At 37.2% G+C, this 21029-nt stretch overlaps 1 protein-coding gene across 3 annotated transcripts in view; it reads right to left on the reverse strand.

Moving 5' to 3' along the window:
• Positions 1-20814, reverse strand: part of RSBN1 (round spermatid basic protein 1) — a 43095-nt gene extending 22281 nt beyond the window's left edge. For all 3 annotated transcript variants that reach the window (XM_059060634.2, XM_067042166.1, XM_059060618.2), the window contains exons 1-2: positions 20115-20814; positions 8326-8999 (exon numbers count right to left, since the gene is read on the reverse strand). In XM_059060634.2, the coding sequence (XP_058916617.1) occupies positions 8326-8999; positions 20115-20799 (1359 nt within the window). In that variant the 5' untranslated portion in view covers positions 20800-20814. The remainder of the gene's footprint in view (positions 1-8325; positions 9000-20114) is intronic.
• Positions 20815-21029: the final 215 nt, after the last annotated feature.

Here is a 21029-nt window from a genome sequence, read left to right on the forward strand (position 1 = left end):
GAATAAAGACTGACTTCTGGGGAGGAAAAAAACATTCTTTTAATAAAAATAAAGAAAACATATAAAGCAGGAATTCACTTAAAATCATGTACAATTTTCTTTGTATGGGAATGGAAGGGGTAAAGATGGGATGGGGGTGAGTTAAGGTCCTAAGCAAATGGGTATAGAGTTTCTGTTTGGGATGATGAAAAAGTCCTAGAAATGGATAGTCGTGATGGTTGCACAACACTGCAAAACTATTTAATGCCAGTAAATACTTTAAAATAGTTAAATAGTAAATTTCATGCTATGTATACTTTGTGACAATTTTTTAAAAATCCTAAACAGGGCCTTCCCTGGTGGCGCAGTGGTTGAGAGTCCGCCTGCCGATGCAGGGGACACGTGTTCGTGCCCCGGTCCGGGAAGATCCCACATGCCGCGGAGCGGCTGGGCCCGTGAGCCATGACCACTGAGCCTGCGCGTCCGGAGCCTGTGCTCCGCAACGGGAGAGGCCACAACAGTGAGAGGCCCGCATATCACAAAAAAAAAAAAAAAAAAAAAAAATCCTAAACAGGGTGAGGGATAGAATCCAGAACACAGGAAGAAGGATTAACTTCTGAGGAGGAGGTGAGATAGCTTCTCTACCGTAACAGGAGGGAATGCAGAAAAGATGTATACAGATAAAAAGTCTGAACGATCATCATGAAGAAAAGGCAAGCAAGTTGACCAAAGAAAAGAAGTTTCCTACACAATGTTGAGGGCCCACTGGAGGCCTTATGAAACATTATGATGAGACAAGCTCCTGAATAAATATCAATCCAAAACTGATTTTCAAAAACATTTGCACTAGGTAGAAGTTAGACAAGATTATCTCCAAAAGCCCTTGGTTTATGATTCTATGAAATTCTAAGAGGATCTTAGTATCTACTGGTCAAATGAAGGGAATGTGAGTATTGGTAAATGGCATACAGCTTAAAACAGTGTTTCTTATACTTGCCTGATCATAGGAATTGAATCACTTGAGATATTTATCTCAGGCTTCACTCCAGACCTAATGAATCAAAATTTCCAGGAATGGAACCTGAGATTCTAAATATGTGTTTGGAACTAGCAACCCCATATTATTCTTGGGTTCTGGCATATTTGAGAAACTCTGGCCTGGAAATGGCACTGAAAGCAAAGAACAAATTGAGTTCTACCACTTCCCAAAGAATGCGTTGGGGGCACAGTGGAGGAAGAAGTAAGAGTAATGAGGATTGGAGGGAGGTTAAGTAGAGAGCAAAAAACCAGAAACAGTAAGGCTGCTGTTGGAAGCAAGAGACATAATGCCAAACAGGGAAAACTCAGTCTTGAGTAAAATCAGAAGGTACAGTGGGTAGGGGAGGACAATTTGTATATAGGGGGATAATGACTATAAGAAAATAGTCGTTAGCTTTGCATGTGTTAAATTTTTTAATTTATTTATAATATCTATAAAAGCTTAAAATGTGAATATATATATTGCTCTGTGTCCATACATACATAGTCCTTTAGATTAGAAACTCAACTTTACAAAGTTATCCTATAACAATTGCTGAGTGTTAAATAAGCTCAGCTGTGCTCCCAATACACCTTTTAATAAGGATAGCCATAAATCAGTTAAGATAGCCACTTTGCTCACAATTGAAAAAACTTGGAATCAACCAACATGTCCTTTAGTAAGTGAATGGATAAATAAACTGTGATACATCCAGACAATGAGATATTATTCAGCCCTAAAAAGAAATGAGCTATCAAGCCATGAAAAGACATGGAGGAACCTTACATGTATATTACTGTGGAAGAAAACAATCTACAAAGGCTACATATTACATGATTCCAACTATATGACATTCTTTTAGAGTTGAAACAATGGAGACACTAAAAACATCGGTGGTTGCCAAGGGTTGGGAGAAGGGAGAAAGGGAAGAATTAGGCAGAACACAGAGGATTTTTAGGGCAATGAAAATACTCTTTATGTTAGCATAATGATCGACACATTATCCCTATACATTAGTCCAAACTCACAGACTGTACAATACCAAGAGTGAATTGTAATGTCAACTATGAACTTTGGGTGATTACGATGTGTCGGTGTAGGTTCAGCAGTTGTAATGTATGTACCACTCTGGCAGGGGTATGTTGATAGTCGGAGGAGCTATGCATATGTGGGAGCAGGGAGTATATGGGAAATCTCCATATCTTCCTCTCAATTTTGCAGTGAACCAAAAACTGCTCTAGAAAACAAACAAACAAAACTTCTTTTTAAAAAAGAAAAACTTAAAGGAACATCAAGCTAGAAATACACAATATGGAAAAACCCTGGAGGAGGAGTGGCAGGTTGGGGGGCGGTTAGTAATTATTGCGCAGAACTCATGTTTCAGGAAGAAGGCTTTTCGGGCTGATTGTTTAAAAAACAGAAAGGAAAAAGCTAGCCAGCAATCTTCCTAACCTTGTGACCTGTGAACAGAAAGACATTCCCACTTAAAAAATATAGCAGTGTGAGTCAAAAGGAGTTTATTATAAGCTGTACTTAGAATGAGAAAAAAAAACCCAGAACCATTTTTATGCTGCTTTATAAAGTCAGCTACCTAAAATATTTATATCTCCTTTTATGTAACACACTGATGTGTAGTTCCTTAAGAGTTCTGAAGTTATTTACCAAGCTACAAAGCATCTACTAGTTCTACTCTCTTAATTAGTAGTAGCAGTACACTATAACATGTTAATTATGTTACTCAAAGATGGGGAACACCTAATAAGCCCGTTTTAAGCCTTACCACAACACACAATGAAGAAATAACATTTGCTGATTTTCTCTGGAACAGTAGACATTACCATTTTATAGCGGTAACGGTAACAGTTGTAAGAACTTCTACTACCACCTGAAGTTAAAAGAGTATGATCCTCAGTAAAAGATTTCAATATTACACATATGGAGAAATTTTTTTTTTAAAAAAGCAGAACTTAAAAAATGCACATCTGCCAGATAAAGAGAACAAAATCCTATTATGCTAGACATATTAGTAAAATCAATCCCCTCCCTCCCCTACCACATACCCTTCATCTCCATATACAACCTTCAATTACTTAATATACTATAAGGTGAAAACAGTCTCAGATGGTGATACTTAAAACAACTCCCCATTTAACTTCACATATATTTTAGTGTTGTTTGTTGCTTCTATTTGCAATTCATGTATAGAATCTAACACTTAAAGCCTTGCTGATTCTTGGACCAGCAACATCAACATCATCTGGGAGCTTGTTAGAAATGCAGACTCTAAAGCCCCAATCCAGACCTACAAAATCAAAATGTGCATTTTATAAGCACATTAAAATTTGCTAAACCCTCACCTACAGGATTAAACACCATTCAGAGACAGAGGAAAAAACAATTCCTCTTTGAAGATCTGCCACTATTTAACCTTGGGAAAGGTCAACCAAAATGTGACCTTCCTCATCTATAAAACAAAGGCTTGGAAATGGCCCCCACTTGCTCTAAAATCCTTTTAGTCCATAAAATGACCAGAAGAACATCTGAATTTTCAATCCACTTATCAGCTGCCACAGGATTTTTATAAGGAGGAGAGCTAAGGATTGCATACTTATTGCAGAACTATCACACTTCAAAGTTGAAAACCATTTTAAAAAGTTTTCAAGTAGCCAATAGTTATAAGATATAACAGCTAAGCAAAAAAAAAAAAAAAAAAAAAAAAAAAATTCTAAGTGAACACTAATTTTTCTCTATTAACTGACCAAAAGATTCCACAAACACTTAAAACTTTTTGGTCAAAATTGTTATTAACCAATGACTATTTAAAACTTAATTAGACCTGAATAATCCTACATAATTATAAAAATACCATACTGTATCAATACATATGTAGTCCTTTAGATTGGAAACTCAACTTTACAAAGTTATCCTGTATCAACTGCTGAGAGAGAAGTCATCAAATTTGAGGATCAGCTTGGTGCTTCAATTGCTATTTATCATGAACTTACCTCTTTTGGTGTTAAAACAATTGAGTTTTATAGAACAGTAAAAGAAAAAAAAACAACCACCTCTATGTGCATCCTAGCTTTGTTACTACAATAATTTAAAAATATAAAAGTAACAGAAGCTGTAATTTTTCTTGCACAAAACAAACTTACATTTTACTTCCTCCAGATAGAAGAGGTGAGTTCTCAAGCAGTACTTCTCAAACCTTAATATGCATATGAATCACCTGAGGAGCTTGTTAAAATGCAGATTCTGATTCAGAAGATCTGGGTAGGGGTCTGAGAGTCTGCATTTCTAGTAAGCTCCCTGGTGATATCAAATTTATTCATAGAGCAAGTAGCAAGCTTCTAAAAAAAAAAAAAAAGCGTAATTTACAGTATTTAGATGGTCATTGTTTGCAAAGCACCGGTCTTGATAGTGTGTCCAATTAAATTCCTAATTAAGCAACCTAACACTTTTCTGTCCTTATCTTACTTGACCCCCTAATACGGACATGATATTTAAGCCCTCCATCTTTCTTAATATCTAGAAAACTTATACTGTAACCTTCCTCCTACCTCTTTCTTTTTGATCTCTTCCCATGCTCCTCATACATATGGGTGCATCACAGAATTCCATTCATAGCTTCATCTCTTCCATTTCTAATGCTGTCCCTGGACCACCTACATGCTAATGGTCCAACTTCTGCATCTCTGGCCTAGATGTCTCCCAGTCTTAGATCCATTTACTCAACTACCTAACAGACATTTCTGTTAGTCTTCACAAGTACCTCAACATAAAATATCTCAAACTGAACTCATCAATACCTTACATCCCTAGAAACCAACTTTTTCAACCCTGTACTGACTTTGTGACCAGCACCACCATTCACCCATTTGTCCAAACCACATTTTTTTAAGACTCCATCCTTCTCCCTCATCAAGTGCAATTAATCCCATGTTCTAATTATTTCTCAAATTTCATTTCTTTCTCTCTAATGTCAATATCAGTCTGGACATGGATCATTTCCGATCTAGTTACCACAGTAACTGGTTTAACCAGTCTTCTTGCTTCCAATCTCATTTTCCTCCTCAATTCCACCCTTCAGACTACTGTGTAATCTTTGCTAACATAACTTGATAGCTCTTCTCTATTAAAATTCACCAATGATTCCCCATTACCTTTGGGAAAAAGTACTAACTTTTTTTAGCACATCATACAAAGCTCTTCACAATTCTGATTTTGTCTATCTCTCCAGTGTTAACTCCCCTTAACAGTCAGCATGTACTCTTGCCATGTCAAGCTACTTGCAGCTCCTTGAAAGTGCCACATTCTCTAATGACTCCATGTGTTTGCATAGGCCATTATTCGCTTTGCTTAAAATGCCCTTATTATGCTAAGTAATCATCTTTCAAGACTCTACTCAAGCATCACAATCTTTAAAATGCCTTTTCCAATCACTTCAAGTCTGAGTTAGGTTAACACCACAAACTGTGCTCCCTCTATTATATAGGGTTTTGCCTATATATACCTCTATTCTAGTATTTATCAAGCTATATTATAATTGCTGGTTTATTCATCTCTTCCACTAGATTGAGCTCATCAATTAGTCCTTTTAAGAACAGATTGTGCAGTACATGGTAGGTTCTCAATATATGTTTGCTGAATAAACTGTCTTGAACTATAGTCATGAATAATTATCATGGCTACATATTTAAACTATATATAAATAACTTATATTAACTGTGTCTATAAGGTAATAAACTTACCTCACTTTATTTATAGGCTTAACAGAACTTCGTAAGACTTCACAAAACACAGAATTCCTAATGTATTCACTTAATTCCCAACAATCTAAAGTTATTTATGAAAAATAATAGAATAGTTTTCTGAATATAGTGTTAAACTGAGATATTTTAATTTCACTGACCAGAATGTTTAGACAAATAAAACACCAGTCTCTTCTCCAATGTTTAGACAAATAAAAGCACTAGTCTCATACTCCAATGAGGGAAGGAGTATGGTAAAACGATGTATCAATTGTTCAGGTGGCTTAGGTTTGCATACTATTTCTTTTGGGGGGGGGGCGGTGTACCCCACGGCTTGTGGGATCTTAGTTCCCCAACTAGGGATTGAACCCAGGCCCTTGGCAGTGAAAGCTCTGAGTCCTAACCACCGGACCGCCAGGGAATTCCCTATTTCTATATACTAGCTACATGACCCTGTATAACAATGAACATCTCCAAGCCTCAGTTTCTTCAATGGAAAACAGATTAAATTGCTTACCTACCCCACAGATTATTTCAAATATTAAGATACAAATGTGAAAGCATTTCTATAAACCATGAAGTGCTAAACAAATTTGAACTACTGTATTAGCTTCCATCCCAACATATGCCGAAGAGTTTAGTTGCAAAACAGTTTCATGGGTTACAACAACCTCCCATACGCACCCCGTATGTCTCTCCAATGACTGAAAATTCATAAATAAAATTAAGTTACAGGATCACCAGAGCACAAAACTTACTTAATAGACCTCAATATTCTTATGTGGTTGACGTGATTAATGATATCTAACTTAATAATAAACTGATATGTTCTTAAAAAGTGGTTACTTTATAAATCTCAAAGTAAATCTCAAGGTAAGTTGTTGGTACAGTCATTTAAATTTCAGCTCCATTAAAAAAATTAATTGGAGGACAAAAATCAGCAGGGAATATTTAGAGATATTTTCTTCTATTAACTATTTAGACTGGGTACTGTCTATTGACATGTAAGCTTGATCCTCTAGAGACTAACTAATATGAAAGTTAAAAAGTCACCATTGCAAAACCAAGACTTTCTTACCCCCCAAGTTTCTGGCTTATTTCTCAGATATGCTTGCTGGTCTATCAATTAGAATAGAAAATTTGCTGCATTTTTCTAAACTAAAAAAATGATAGAGCACATTAATTCTGCTCTCAGCAATATCCTTCTTTGTTAAATAGGGACTTAGGAGGATTATGGACTATATTAAAAGAACTGTTTTCAGTCCCTTTTCCAATATTTATAAAAATAGGATTCCTTAACCTTCAAAGGGCAAAACTCCTTTAAAAAAAAAAAGAAAAAACAAAATCTACTACAAAAGTCAGCACTTCGGTACCTGATTGTGGTAACAAGGCCAAAATCCAAGACGAAGCCCTTTATTGCACATCGTGTTCCAACATCTTGGGCAGCCCCATCTTGCGACCTCTCCAGATTGGCTGCTCCTGCTCTCTCTACTGCAGAGAGAACTTCAATTAGAGAAATTCTGAAGCTTGTAAATCTAAACTGGATACTCCCCTCATTAGAGGTAAGGATGGTAAGAATCACTAAAAAGATTCAAATTAGAGAAGGTTTCATATATATCTAAGTGGCTTGAAACCACTATAATGCAGGCAGCTGAGAGTCTTATTATGCAAGTCTATTTACCTAAAAAAAAAAAATCTTAAGGAAAAGAATGGCAGCAAATTATTAGATAACCTGAAAAAATAGGTTATATAATCATAAATCTCTAAAAAGGAAATATTCTCCACTAAACTTGTGTAGAATTTATATCTATAATACAAACTTATAGCTGACCATTCATGTTCATAATCCTTATGAGAAAAGCAAGCAAGAAAAAAACTAGGACACATTATCAACCACTATTCATGCCCTAAAATAACTTCATTGAAAAAATGATTGGTTAAAAACCACTGGTTAGGAAGGGGAGGTTTCCCTGCTGACTTAAGCCTAGCTGCCCAAGCAAGGCTTTAGAAAATGTCTTCACCTACAACAGTGCAAAGGCAGAAGGAGCAGAGGCTATGGCGGTCTTCCTAGTGACACTTCCAAGTCACATAAATGGGGGATGTCTGGGATAGACTGCCAACAAGTTACTGAAAGAAGAGAAACAAGAACAGCAAAAACCTGACAAATAAACAGGCCAATGCCCTCATGTGTTTTATTATGACATAAAAGGTAAGTCTTAACTAAAGTTACCTTGAGGCTATCAATCGAAATCACATCCTCCATACTAACATTATCCAATTTGTGAAAAACTGAATTGGTTTTCAAGCTGATTTTCCACAAAAATTTGTTCCAAAAAAATGACATAAAGCATGTATAAAACATTTCTTAGACCAAGCAAGTAACAAGCCACATCCCAAAGAACTTCAGGATTTAAGATTTTTCAATCAGAGTTATAAAAAAACAATTTTAACCACTTTTACCACCATGAATTTTAATCAAAAGTGTGCTGGTATGTGCTATGCAACAGAATGAAGTTAATACTTTTGAGATACTGTAACCTGTATTTACTAAATAATTTAACAATGATTTTACCTTACCTGAGTGTGAAAATTTGAAATGGTGGTTGTTTCAATATCTTTCTTGCCCAGAATTTCCATTTTCACTGGAGTGTTGGGGAAATTAAAAGCAAAGTAGTCCAAGAAGTCTGGGAGATAAGCGGCCGCTCCATGCACTATTGCTAAAGCATAGTAAGCAGCATTTTTCTCGTTTTCACTGAATGTCAAAGCAAGAAACTCCTCAGAAAATCTCTCCATCTCCATTGGAGACAAAAATGAGAGTTCATCCATGTAAGCATGAAGGACAAGAGCACCACCATTGGACTGGTGTTCCTCATGAATAAAGTTGCTAAATTTAGTACCTGTTTTTAAGAAATTTCTACGAATAGAATGTTCCTGGTGAGTCATAAAAGGTGTTTGTACTCCCTGGGGTACCCGATATTCTTGCATGCCCAAATTTAATCGACACAGCTGTTCATCTTTCAGATACCTGAAGGACTCCTTATTAACTCCTGAAGTGCTATTTATTTGTCCTTGGGTGAGGATTTCCTTACTGATGCGGGTCAGGCCAGCACAGATGGTTTGTACTTCCTTATTGTACATTTTAAGGCGTCTTCCTCGCATATCTTCTCGGTGTTTCTTTTTCTTTTTCTTCTTTATTTTCTTCAAGACAAAATCATCAGCTCTCTGGGTCTTACCATTTTCATCTGGTGTTTCTGGCCACAATAATTAAAAAGAAGTTAGTTGCTAGGCCTAATGTCAACATACAAGCTTCTTAAGGTATGCAATCTCAAATTAAATAGCCTATTCTCAGTTTCTCTGAACTTGCCACTATAATTTACATGTTTATAAAATGAATGAGACAGAGATCTTAAAATACAAAAATATTCTGGATTTAAAATTATGCTAAGAAGTAGGTAATGTAAAGGTAAGCATATAACTTAATATGACTTACAATCAAAACTAAAGATAATATCTAAATAATTTCACATTCCATACTGTATGGAATATCTGTTCAGGAACCATTGTAAAATCTAAATTAAAGCTCGCCATATTTTGCTATTTGTCTACAAGTTACTAAGATATATACACGCGAATCAAAGACAAATTAAGCTGTTAAGACACCATTTTGCCTAACAAATTGGCAAGATTGGGGGTGGGAGGGAATTCTTATACACTTGCTAGAAATATAAACTGGTACAGCCTTCATGGAGGGCAATCTGGTACCCCCCAAATGAATATGCACCAAAGCCTTGGAAATATTTATAATTCTTGGTCCCATAAATTCCACCCCCAAGTAAAAATTACCCAAGAAAATAACTAAGAAAAGATAACATAAAGATATCCATGACAGTGTTATTTAGGGAATCCCCTAAATGACTAAAAACAGAATATGTATTAAACTCTGGTACTTACATGCTGATAAAATACTACCCAGCCATTCTAAATTATACTATAGGTAAAAAGAACTGACAAATTACAAGGTTATGAAATGTTTACATTGTCACGCTTCCAGAAAGCCTTCTCTAACAACTCTTTCCCACCCAATTTGGATAGCTACTCCTACTATGTGCTTCCTTAATACTGTACTTCCCCTATTACAGCACTTAACATATTAATTTTCCACCTTTCCTCTAGACTGTAAGCAATCTAAGGTCAGAGGTATATATCTTACCTTTCTTTCCAGAGCATCTAACATATGTATAACCTGATCTTATTTTTATAATATTAAATATTCATTCAAACATTTATTAAGTACCTACTATGCCAGAGACACTGCTGAGCACTAGAGATACAGTATTGACTGAGACAGATATGATCCCTACCCTCTTGGACCTTATAATCTAGTTGGACTTCAAAGAGAAAGCATCAGTATGCTACTCTAGATGCTGGGGAAGCTCTCTTTAGGAGGTGACATTTAGGCTGAGTCCTAAATAGTAAGACAAGCCAGGCATGTTTTCTAGGGAAAAATATTCTAGAGAGAAGCAAAGGACCTAAAGAGAAAAAAGTATGACTTATCTACATATATATTTCGTATATACACAACACAGAAAACTATCTGGAAAAATATACACCAAGGTATTAATGCTAGTTATCTAGGCCGGTAGTATTATAAATGTCTAGCTTTCTTCTCTTTTGCTTACCTATATTTTCTAATTTCTACAATTAACATACATTACTTTTATAATTTAAAATATTACTTTTAATTTTTAAAGGATTATCACAGATTGATAAACCCAAAATAGAATGGCATCTTTATTTACTAGTTGGGAAATAGTCCCAGCAAGAAATATTCAGGATTAAATAACAGGTATAGTCCTGACCAACCTTCAAGCTTGGTGTGGTATTTACTGTATAGAATTTATCCACCCAAAAACAGTACTTCTGACATGATTCAAGTAATTCAGTGTTAAGACAGATACTCCAATTAATCCTATTACTACATCTGGGAAGAACAAGTTCAATAACTTTTACAGTAAAGAATTTACTTGGTATAATATGTAAATATATGACAAATTGCACCACTCAATACAAAATCATTCCAAGTCACCAGATATTACAGAAGTTATAAAACCTTCTAAGGAAAATATTTATTTGAAGTGAGTGTACAGATACCAAATGACTTTCATTCTGTTTAATATTTGATTTTAAACAACAAAAAGAAAGCCCTTCATTTGCAAGCATCGCTTATAGGTAAACTGAAATCATATACCAAAATATAATGCAATTAGATTGTTTAAAGTGGCAAGAGAAAAAGCAATCTTTTATTTTATATGTAACTAAATCTTTGAGAACTCTTAAAATACTTAGTAACAGTAATTTGTATTTCTTACCAGATAAAATTAATCTAAATACTTTTCCCATGTATCAAATCAGTACTTTAGGCAATTCTCCCAAGCAACTAAATGTTAATGCCATTAAATATAAAGGTTAGACCAATTTTAAAATAGTCATCTAATTACCCTCTGCTAAATGTTTTGGCGATTTCACAGGGGGAAAAAAAAAAGCAAAGAAAAAGAAAGAGAAAGAAAAAGAAAAAATACCTATGAATAGATAGGTTATTTTAAGCTTCAGAGGAGGTATTTGGTATGCAGAAGATGAATTGTGACCTAGATCTGCCACTGAAATTAACACCAAGAAGGAGCTGCCTTGATTGTAACACATTTTCTATACTACTATCAGCTTACCAATGGTATTTCTATCATGGCCAAGGCTCTGTGGGTTTCATTCCAAAACTCATTTATATGAGAACCATTTAATTAGTCTAACACAACCCATCTCAAAAAAAACACTGCACAAGGAAATGAAAAGGGCCTTAAATTGATTGTAATCTCATATTTCAACATAAAAGTTTAAAATATGAAATAAATTTCAATCTCTGAAATAAATTTCAATCTCCTCACTAATCCTATTCTTCAAATTTTGATTCTTATCTAAGGCTGAGATAAAGCTTGCCTTTGTTCATACAGAAATTTGAGACTACTTGTATCACACTAGCTAATGAATTTCCATGAATAAAAAAAATTTATTTTTGAATTATTGTGATGGCAACTAATTGACAATGGCATACATACACAAAGTTGTTAAAGGTTATTACATTAAGTTAGTCACCCTTGCTTTAGGAGAATGATACTGAGGTTGTCTTTCCTAGAATTAAAAATGTTATTTAAAAGAAAGTCTTTGCAATAAATATATCAAATCAATGTTGTATACCTTAAACTTACATAATGTTGTATGTCAATTATATATCAATTTTCTTTGAAAAGCAATGTCTAAAGTCTTCACAATCTTTCCATTTCTGGTAGAGTGTTTTTAGCTTTCCAGAGAATGTATTCAGGAAGTAATATTTTGAGTATTCCCCTACAGTGCAGAAGTGAGTATAGACATCAGTTCTTTTATAGAAAAAGAGCCAAGATACACTGTATCTGTGATTAAGGAAAGCTTTCACATATCAAACTGTGAAATTAAATATAAAGAGAAGTATGTAACTCTACAGAGAAAGATACAAACATTTGAGAGATAAATTGCTGGCTGTCTTAAAAAAGGTCATTATAACTATAGATTAATACATGACACTATCAATAAAATCTTCATATGTGCTAACACCATTAATATTATCAGCTATTAAACAGTACCATTTATTTAACTATTGAAAGCTTTCATTAATGCAAAAAAAAATTACCTTTCCACATTGCAAAACTTAAGTTCATTAACACCATTCTTATGCTTGAATTACAGCTTAGAACTGAAAAATACACAATAACCTCAATTCCTAAAAATCATGGTGGATAAGCAAAAGCAAAACAATTATAATTTTTTATATTTTATTAATCATAATAAAGAATAAAGGCTAAAGTTTTATTTTCTGAAAGTAAATTCTCTTTGGTCTTATTAAAAGTTCTTCCGGCTCCACATAAAATCATGACTAAAAAGGAAAAACAAAAAACTGCAGATCTGGAAGCTATCATTTTAGTAAATCACTGTACAGTTACAACACTGCCTTACTTTACCTGCCACCCCTCTAATTATGGTGTTTAAGAGTGATTGGCTAGATTTGAATCCCTGTCCTACCACTTCCTAGCAGTATTACCTTTTGCAAGTTAATTTCTTTGTACCTTGTTTCTCATTAGTAAAATGGGGGAAAACAACAGCACCTCCTCATAAAATCATTGTGCAGAGTAAATGAAACAAAGCATATAAGTATTTAGAATAGTCCCAGAACATGACAAATACTCAACACATGTTAACTGCTATTATTACTGAAAAAAGTTTAATTGTAGAGGCAGTAGAGTGTGTTATTGAAGAGCAGATGCTTTTACAGTTAGACACACTCAGGTTAATGTCCCAGCTCCACTACTCACTAAGACCTCTGGGCAAGCTCATAAATCTCCTTAAACTTTTACCATCTAAAATGTTATTAATGCTAGTATCTATTTCAGAGTCATTGTAAGAACTAAATGAGACAATAAATATAAAGCCCTCATCTCAGTATCTGACACACAATGAAGTCCTCCCTCACCATTTTTATCATTTTCATAATAATAATATTTGATAACATTCCTTGAAATAGTTGGCAATAATTCTGGGATATCAAAACTAGAGCTAGAGGGACTTCCCTGGTGGTCCAGTGGTTAAGAATCTGCCTTCCAGGGACTTCCTTGGTGGCGCAGTGGTTAACAATACGCCTTCCAATGCAGGGGAGATGGGTTCGAGCCCTGGTCCAGGAAGTTCCCACATGCCACAGAGCACCTAGGCCCGTGTGCCACAACTACCAAGCCTGTGCTCTACAGCCCACAAGCCACAACTACTGAGCCCACGTGCCACAACTACTGAAGCCTGTGTACCTAGAGCCCGTGCTCCGCAACAAGAAGCCATCCCAACGAGAAGCCCGCGCACCGCAACAAAGAGTAGCCCCCACTCGCCGCAATTAGAGAAAGCCCACACGCAGCAACGAAGACCCAACGCAGCCAAAAATAAATTAATTAATTTTTTTAAAAAAAGAAAAAAGAAAAGAATCCGCCTTCCAATGCAGGGGACGCAGGTTCGATCGATCCCTGGTCGGGGAACTAAGATCCCATATGCCGCGCCCACATGCCACAACTGGAGAGAAGCCCACACCCCGCAAGAAAGATCCCCTATGCCAAAACTAACACCCGACGCAGCCAAATTAATTAATTAATTATTTAAAAAACTGGTCCTAGAAATTATCAACCTAGAGTACAATGAGGTGGACAACAGAGAATCATATTAAAAGGGGAAAAATCTCTGAAAGAGGGAAGAAAACTATTATTCATCAAGCGTCTGCTAGGGACCATGTATGTTATCTCATTTTAATCTCCAAACAAACCAGTGAAGTAGATATATAAATCCTTTTTACGGAGAAGAAAACAGAGCTTGAAACAAGATGTGTTACATATATTAGGTCACAAACTTAATAGTTGACAACCTAGATTCAAACTCTTACCTGACTCCAAAACTCTTCTTTCTGCCTTCTCTATCTACTCACCTTAGATGATCAACTAAAAATATCTAATTACAACTAATGGACTTGAGGTGGCTTGGAAGAACCTCCAATAAATGGAGCATCACTATATTCAACAAATATTTTACTGAGTGCCCACGACACAATAATTCTACATAATCACAAAAATAACATTATTTAGGTTATGCAAAAAACATCCTTAAAGGCCTGTTTGCCTCTCTCTAGACGGGTAAAGTAAAATATCAGTCCCTGAAGGTGTTGCTCTGATAAATGACATTATCTGTTTATCTCAGTTCTCTGTATAACCCCCCAATAATTCCCCACTCCTATCACTGAAAACAATAAACTATTTCTAAATTAAAATTCCTGCCAATAGCTTTTTGACATCACAGAAAATTTCAATTTGTTGTGTGACTTAGGGACACTTTACCTGTGAGAGCAGTTGGGCAGTTGGTCAAAGATGAAAAATGTGAGAAGGGAAGGCTGACTTACTAGAATATATAAGAGCAATCCTGTCATTTTAATGACAGTGGAGAAGAGAGCTATGGAAATCAACTTCTTCCTTTTAAAAAAAAAAAATTAAAATACTACTAAAATCATTAATTTATTAGCCAAGAATAATTAAGAAGAAGCATTACTTATTTTGATGGAGTTTTTTTTGAGGAAGTTTGTTCTAGGCTTTTATGAGCAATAAGAGGGACAGAAAAAATTAAGATTTCAAAAGACACAGGTAACTATCATTTAAGATTCAAGCCTGTTGCCTGCAAGAATCAAACAATATTTTAATATCTCTTTATTAACAGTGCAAATGTGCTTAGTGGAAAGTGAAAAGCCAACTGGACCATGAGCCAAAAAAACTGGGTTCTAGATTCAGTTCTATCATATACTAACTAGAAAAGCTGAAGTGTGACACTTCAGCTCTTCAAAAGTCACTAAACTTCCCATTTTACATATGAAGCAAGTTTACCTTAGCATGTACAGATTAATTTTTTTTTTTTTTTTTTTTTTTTTTTTTTTTTTTTGCGGTACGCGGGCCTCTCACTGTTGTGGCCTCTCCCGTTGCGGAGCACAGGCTCCGGACGCGCAGGCTCAGTGGCCATGGCTCACGGGCCCAGCCGCTCCGCGGCATGTGGGATCTTCCCGGACCGGGGCATGAACCCGTGTCCCCTGCATCGGCAGGCGGATTCTCAACCACTGCACCACCAGGGAAGCCCTGTACAGATTAAATTTTTGTTTCAACTATTTATGAGCAACTCTAAATGTGTGGAATCAAAATTTATAATTAACCTATACATGAATTTGGATTGAGTACTGTCGGGCTGGTGTGCAGGAATAAGTCTCTCAGCTGAATGATCTATCTCAGGGATCAGCAAACTTCTTCTACAAAGAGCCAGATCATAAGCTTTGCAGGCCACATCGTCTATCCCAACTACTGTCTATACTGCTGTAGTGCAAAAACTCCCAGAGACAATACAAGGAATGAGTGGAGTGGTGTCCCAATAAAACTTTATTTCTGGACACTGAACTTGAATTTCATATGTCATGGGTTTTTTCCAACCATTTAAAATGTAAAAACCATTCTTAGCTCAAAGGTTGTATAAAAATAGGCAGTGGAACTGATTTTTGACAAAGGTACAAAAGTAATTCGATGGAGGAAGGATGGTCTTTTCAACAAAAGGTGCTGGAGCAGTTGGATATCATAGGCAAAAAAAAAAAAAAAAAAAAGAACCTCAACCTAAACCACACACATTATACAAAATTAACTCAAATGGATCAGAGATTCAAACGTAAAAGTTCAAGTTAAATAAAACTTTTGGGAAAACAACAGGAGAAAATCTTTGGGACCTAGGTCTTAGGACCTCAGACATGACACCAAAAGCATAATCCATAAAAGAAAATCTAGACTATAACAAAATTTTAAATGTTTGCTCTCTGAAAGACCCTGTTAAGAGGATGGAAAGACAAACAACAGACTGGGAGAAAATATTTGCAAACCATTATTCTGATAAAGAATATACATATCTGTAATATATCAAGAATTCTCAAAAGTCAATAGTAAAAAATCAAACAATTCAATTAGAAAATGGGCAAAAAACTAAAGAGACATTTTACTGATGAACTATATGGACAGCAAATGATGGCATGAAAAGATGTTAAGTATCACTAGCCATTGGGGAGATGCAACTTAAGTCCACGATGAGGTATCATTACACATTATTAAAACAGATAAAAATAGTAACAATACCAGACACTGGCAAGGATGTGGAGAAAGTGGATCTTTCATACACTGCTGGTGGGAATGTAAAGTGGTACAGATATTCCAGAAAATAGTTTGGCAATATCTTCCAAAAATAAAAAAACACAAACAAAACACATACTTAACCACATGACCCAGCAATTGCATTCACAGAAAAATGAAAATTTACATCCACACAAAAACCTGAACATGAATGTTCATAGAAGCTTTATTCATAATGGCCAAATTGGAAACAACCAAAATGTCCTTCAACAGGTGACTAAACTGCGGTATACCCATACCATAGAACACTACTCAGTAATGAAAAAAAATGAGCTACTGATGCATACAATTTGAATAGATCTCAAGGACATGCTGAGTGGGAAAAAAATCTCAAAAGATCACATACCATATATATTCCACTATGTAACATCCTCAGAATGACTAAATTATGGGTTGGAGAACAAATTAGTGGTTTCTAGGGGTTGGGTAAGGTGGGGAGACACAGGAAGTTCTAAGATTACAAAGAGATAGCACAAGGGGGATCTTTGTGGTGATGGAATAGTTGCGTACCTTGATTGCAGTGGTAGTTAAACTAATCTACAGGTGTTAAAATGGCACAAAAGTATACACACACCATTGTACCAATGTTAACTTATTAATTTTCTAGTGTTGATATTATACAATAGTTAAGTAAGATGTAACCTTCGGAGGAAATTAGTGAAGAATAAAGACCTCCCTGTACTATTTTTGCCATTTCCTGTGAATATATAATTATCTCAAAATAAAAAGTTAAAAGAGTTTCTGAAAACCTGCAGATAAGGGAAGGGAAGACATAGTTCTGTAAATAACAAGGGTCTAGCCACTCTCCTTATTAATCTTAGAGTTGTTTCAATGATCAAGCATGAAAAAATTTTAAAAAGCAGTTTTAACAGTACTTAATAACAGCCAGACACTTAAGTGCTTTCCACATATTGTCTCACTTAAGCCACAAACAATCTTATAAAAGAAATACCACAACCCCATTTTACAGACAGGAAAACTGAAACTGAGGGAGTTTAAAGTAATTTGTCCATGGTCACACAGTAAGTTGTAGAGCCCGATTTAAACTCAGATTGACTCCAGAGGCATGCCTCCAGCACATCACTATAACAAGTATAAAGATATTTAGTGGAAAAACAAAAGGTATCCATCAAAGTGTAGTGCAAAACTGTAGATTAAACAAAGGTTAAACCAGTTTATTTTCTGTAAGATTTTCAGAACTTTTAAAATGCCAGTGTGTGTAATATAGCTAGGAGGCTATTGTTTTTTCCCCAACATATTTGGCAAGGGAATCTTTCCCTCTAGAATATATAATCCAACAGTTTCTCATTCAAAAGTGAAAATGTTGACACTGGAGTTACTGTGGTGATCATTTTGCAATATATACAAATACTGAATCATTACTTTCTACACTTAAAAATAATATAATATTATGAGTCAATTAAATCTCAATTTTTTTTAAAGTTAAAATGTTTAAATGACCTAATCTTAACCCACTTTCCTCCTTCACATACTAGCAAACCACAAATGCTTGGACTGCACTGTCCAATGTGGTAGCCAAGAGCCAAAAGGACTATTTAATTATAAACTAATTAGAAATAAAATTTAAAATTCAGTTCCTCAGTCACACTAGCCACATTTCAAGTCTTCAAGACTTGTTCAAGGGCCACATATAACTAATGGCTACCATACTGGACAACACATTTATAGAAAACATTCTCATCATCATAGAAAAGTTCTGTCAGGCAGCACTGGGTTAAAAGTTTGTTTTTGTTTGTTTTTTAAAGACATGGCCTCTGCAATTTTCAGAGACACACACTGTGTTATGAACTATTATACATGTATTTGCCGCTATCCTCCCATAAAAGGGGGCTAGGTCAGAAATTCTTAATAGGACTGGCTACTGCCACTCTGATGCCAAGGCACAGGGAAAAGATAACGAAAGAAGTGGAAAAAATGAATAGCAAACAGAGAAAGCAACATCATGCAGCTGGAGGATGAAGCTTGAACTCGGATTCAGGAGACCTAGGTTCTACTCCCTATTATGTCAATGATTCTTTTTTTTTTTTTTTTTTTTGGTACCTGTTACTAATTAACTGTGACTAGACAAGTCTCTTCACTACTTTAGGCCTCAGTCTTCACTCTTCAACAATACAAATTTGACTTGGATGATCTCTAAGATTCCCTCTAGCTCTGTACAGTTGAAACACACAAAAACACATACACACATGAAATGAGAAGGTGAGAAATAAAAGCACAAATAAAAGAGAGCGAGATCATTGCATATTAGTGGTGGAAATTGGCATTCCTGTCAGTATGGTACAAATTCTACTCCTGAGGATAAGACTGGGATACAACCAAAGGAAGAAAGATTTAGTTCAATTCAATAAAAACTTACTGAGCAATTATTTGCAACAAACTGCACTATCTGGAAGTAGCAACACACACACACACATTAATTAGCCCTAGGTTAAGACCAAATATGTGGAAGAAATCCAAGACTTACCAAACTTGAGATTGAAAGACTAGTTCATTAACACGTAATAACTGCCCCAGTACTAAGAAACATAGAAGTATTTTAAACTCTTCTTGAGGAGACAACTCTAAATAATTATATAAAATCATATACAAAGTACAAACACATGGCATAATCAAAATTCTTATCCCTCCCCCCACCATACCCTTCTTCTAAAAAGAAAATAAATAAATGCTACAGGTACTTGGGAATATGAAAACAGCAATTTGGGTCAACCTAACTTCTCTAGAACCCACACTCAGATAGTCCTACATTTTCTAGGCTAAATATTCTTGACTTTAGTGAGTTTAGTGGAAATAAATTCTCAATCTGTTGCACCGGGCAGATGAAAAAGCAACTGGAATTCCTGTCTCTACTATCTCCTACTGAACTTTTCAGAGGCTTGGTTAGTCCTATTTTCTAGGATCAAAGGGGAGAAAAAACCTTCCTCATCCCTTTTCTGAAAATTAAGATTTCATATGAAAATTTAAAATGAGTTTTACTTCCACATAAAAAAAGAACCAAGATAAACTGCGTTTGATATCTCACCTTGCAGAAGCTAAGGCAACCGGTGAGTCGAGCTAATCTCGGTACAAATTCAAACTCCTTAATGCCCCAAACCATATTCGTGAATATCGTGGAGCAGAGGAGAGTGAATATTCAAGCTTTCCATCAAAGAAAACAAGGAAAAAAGGGATTTCAGCGACAAGCCTTTACTTTAGACAGGCAGTTTTCAATACCCCACCTACTAATCCCACGCCAAGGACCGCGCGGCGCGGAAACCCTGGCGAATTTGAAAACAAACGTTGGTAAAGGCTCGGGGAGGGGGGACTGGTAAGGGGGTTAGTAACTGACAGCTCGGTCTCGAAGCGAGAAGCTTCAAGTAGGTCAGACGGTGTCAACGATTCGAAATCCAGGATCCACCCCAGTGGGCTTAGGGGAGTAGAACAGCAGGAGGTAAGCAGGGAGCTGGAGTCTTTCAGGGCTAAAGGGGCGGGATATCGCAACAGAGACCTAGATAGAGCCCAAGCTCGGGGCAGTTCGGCTGCTCTCACCTCTCTTGGGGGCCTTGATTAGAGGCACCCCTCCAGTCCTCTCGCCGTTTTCCTGCTTGTCCTTGTGCTTGAGCTCTCCCGGAACGCAGGGGCCGGGGTCACCATCAGAGCCGCGGTGGTGATGGTGCTTGTGCCGCTCCTTGTGGCCCTTATGCTTGGGCCCGGCCGCGCTCACCGTCAGGGGCGAGAAGGTGAAGAGGGCCGAAGTGCCCGGGGCCGGGAGCGGGGCAGCGACAGCGGGCCCGGCGTGTGCCAGCGAAGGTGGCGGCGGAGGCGGCAGGAGCAGAGGCTCAACAGGGCCTGGGACGGTTGGGGCTGCATTCGTTGGCGGCAGCGGCCCGGGATGTTGGCGGCTGCGACGCCGCCGGTGAGGGGGAGCGAGAGGGGGGTCCTGGCTCGGCCGCCCCCGCTTCTCCTGAGACCCCCCACTGCTCGTTCGGCGCTGCCGCTTCACTCCCCGCGGCGAGACCCCAACGTGGGGTTTCTCTTTCCCCTCTTTGTCCGGCTCCTCCTGCGCCGCCACCGCCCGTACTATGCGGACCGCTCCGACCTGCGCAGCCATTTCACCCACAAACACACATTTAAATGGCCCGACCGCCCCCCCGTCCGCGTATCGCGCAAGCGCCGCCCGCGCACGGCCCGCTGGGCATTGGAGTCTCTCCCCCACTCTCCACTTCTCGGCCATTCTTCGTCCAGAGCTGAACACGGCCGGAAGCAGTACTTCCCGGAGCTTCTCCGCAGGGCCCTCCAACCGAGCTCTATTGTAAAGCACTCTGGGCCGCGCAGAGCCTCACGGGAGCGGTAGTTCTCCGCGTCCCCGTCGCTGGCTCGGTGAGCCGAGGAGCCGAAAGGGAGCGTGCGCCGAGTCACGCTTCGGGCTGCGACGCAACCGCCGCTGGGCGGAGAGTTGCCGCC

This window comes from Kogia breviceps, chromosome 1, assembly GCF_026419965.1.
Source record: "Kogia breviceps isolate mKogBre1 chromosome 1, mKogBre1 haplotype 1, whole genome shotgun sequence".
Taxonomy (NCBI): Eukaryota; Metazoa; Chordata; class Mammalia; order Artiodactyla; family Physeteridae; genus Kogia; species Kogia breviceps.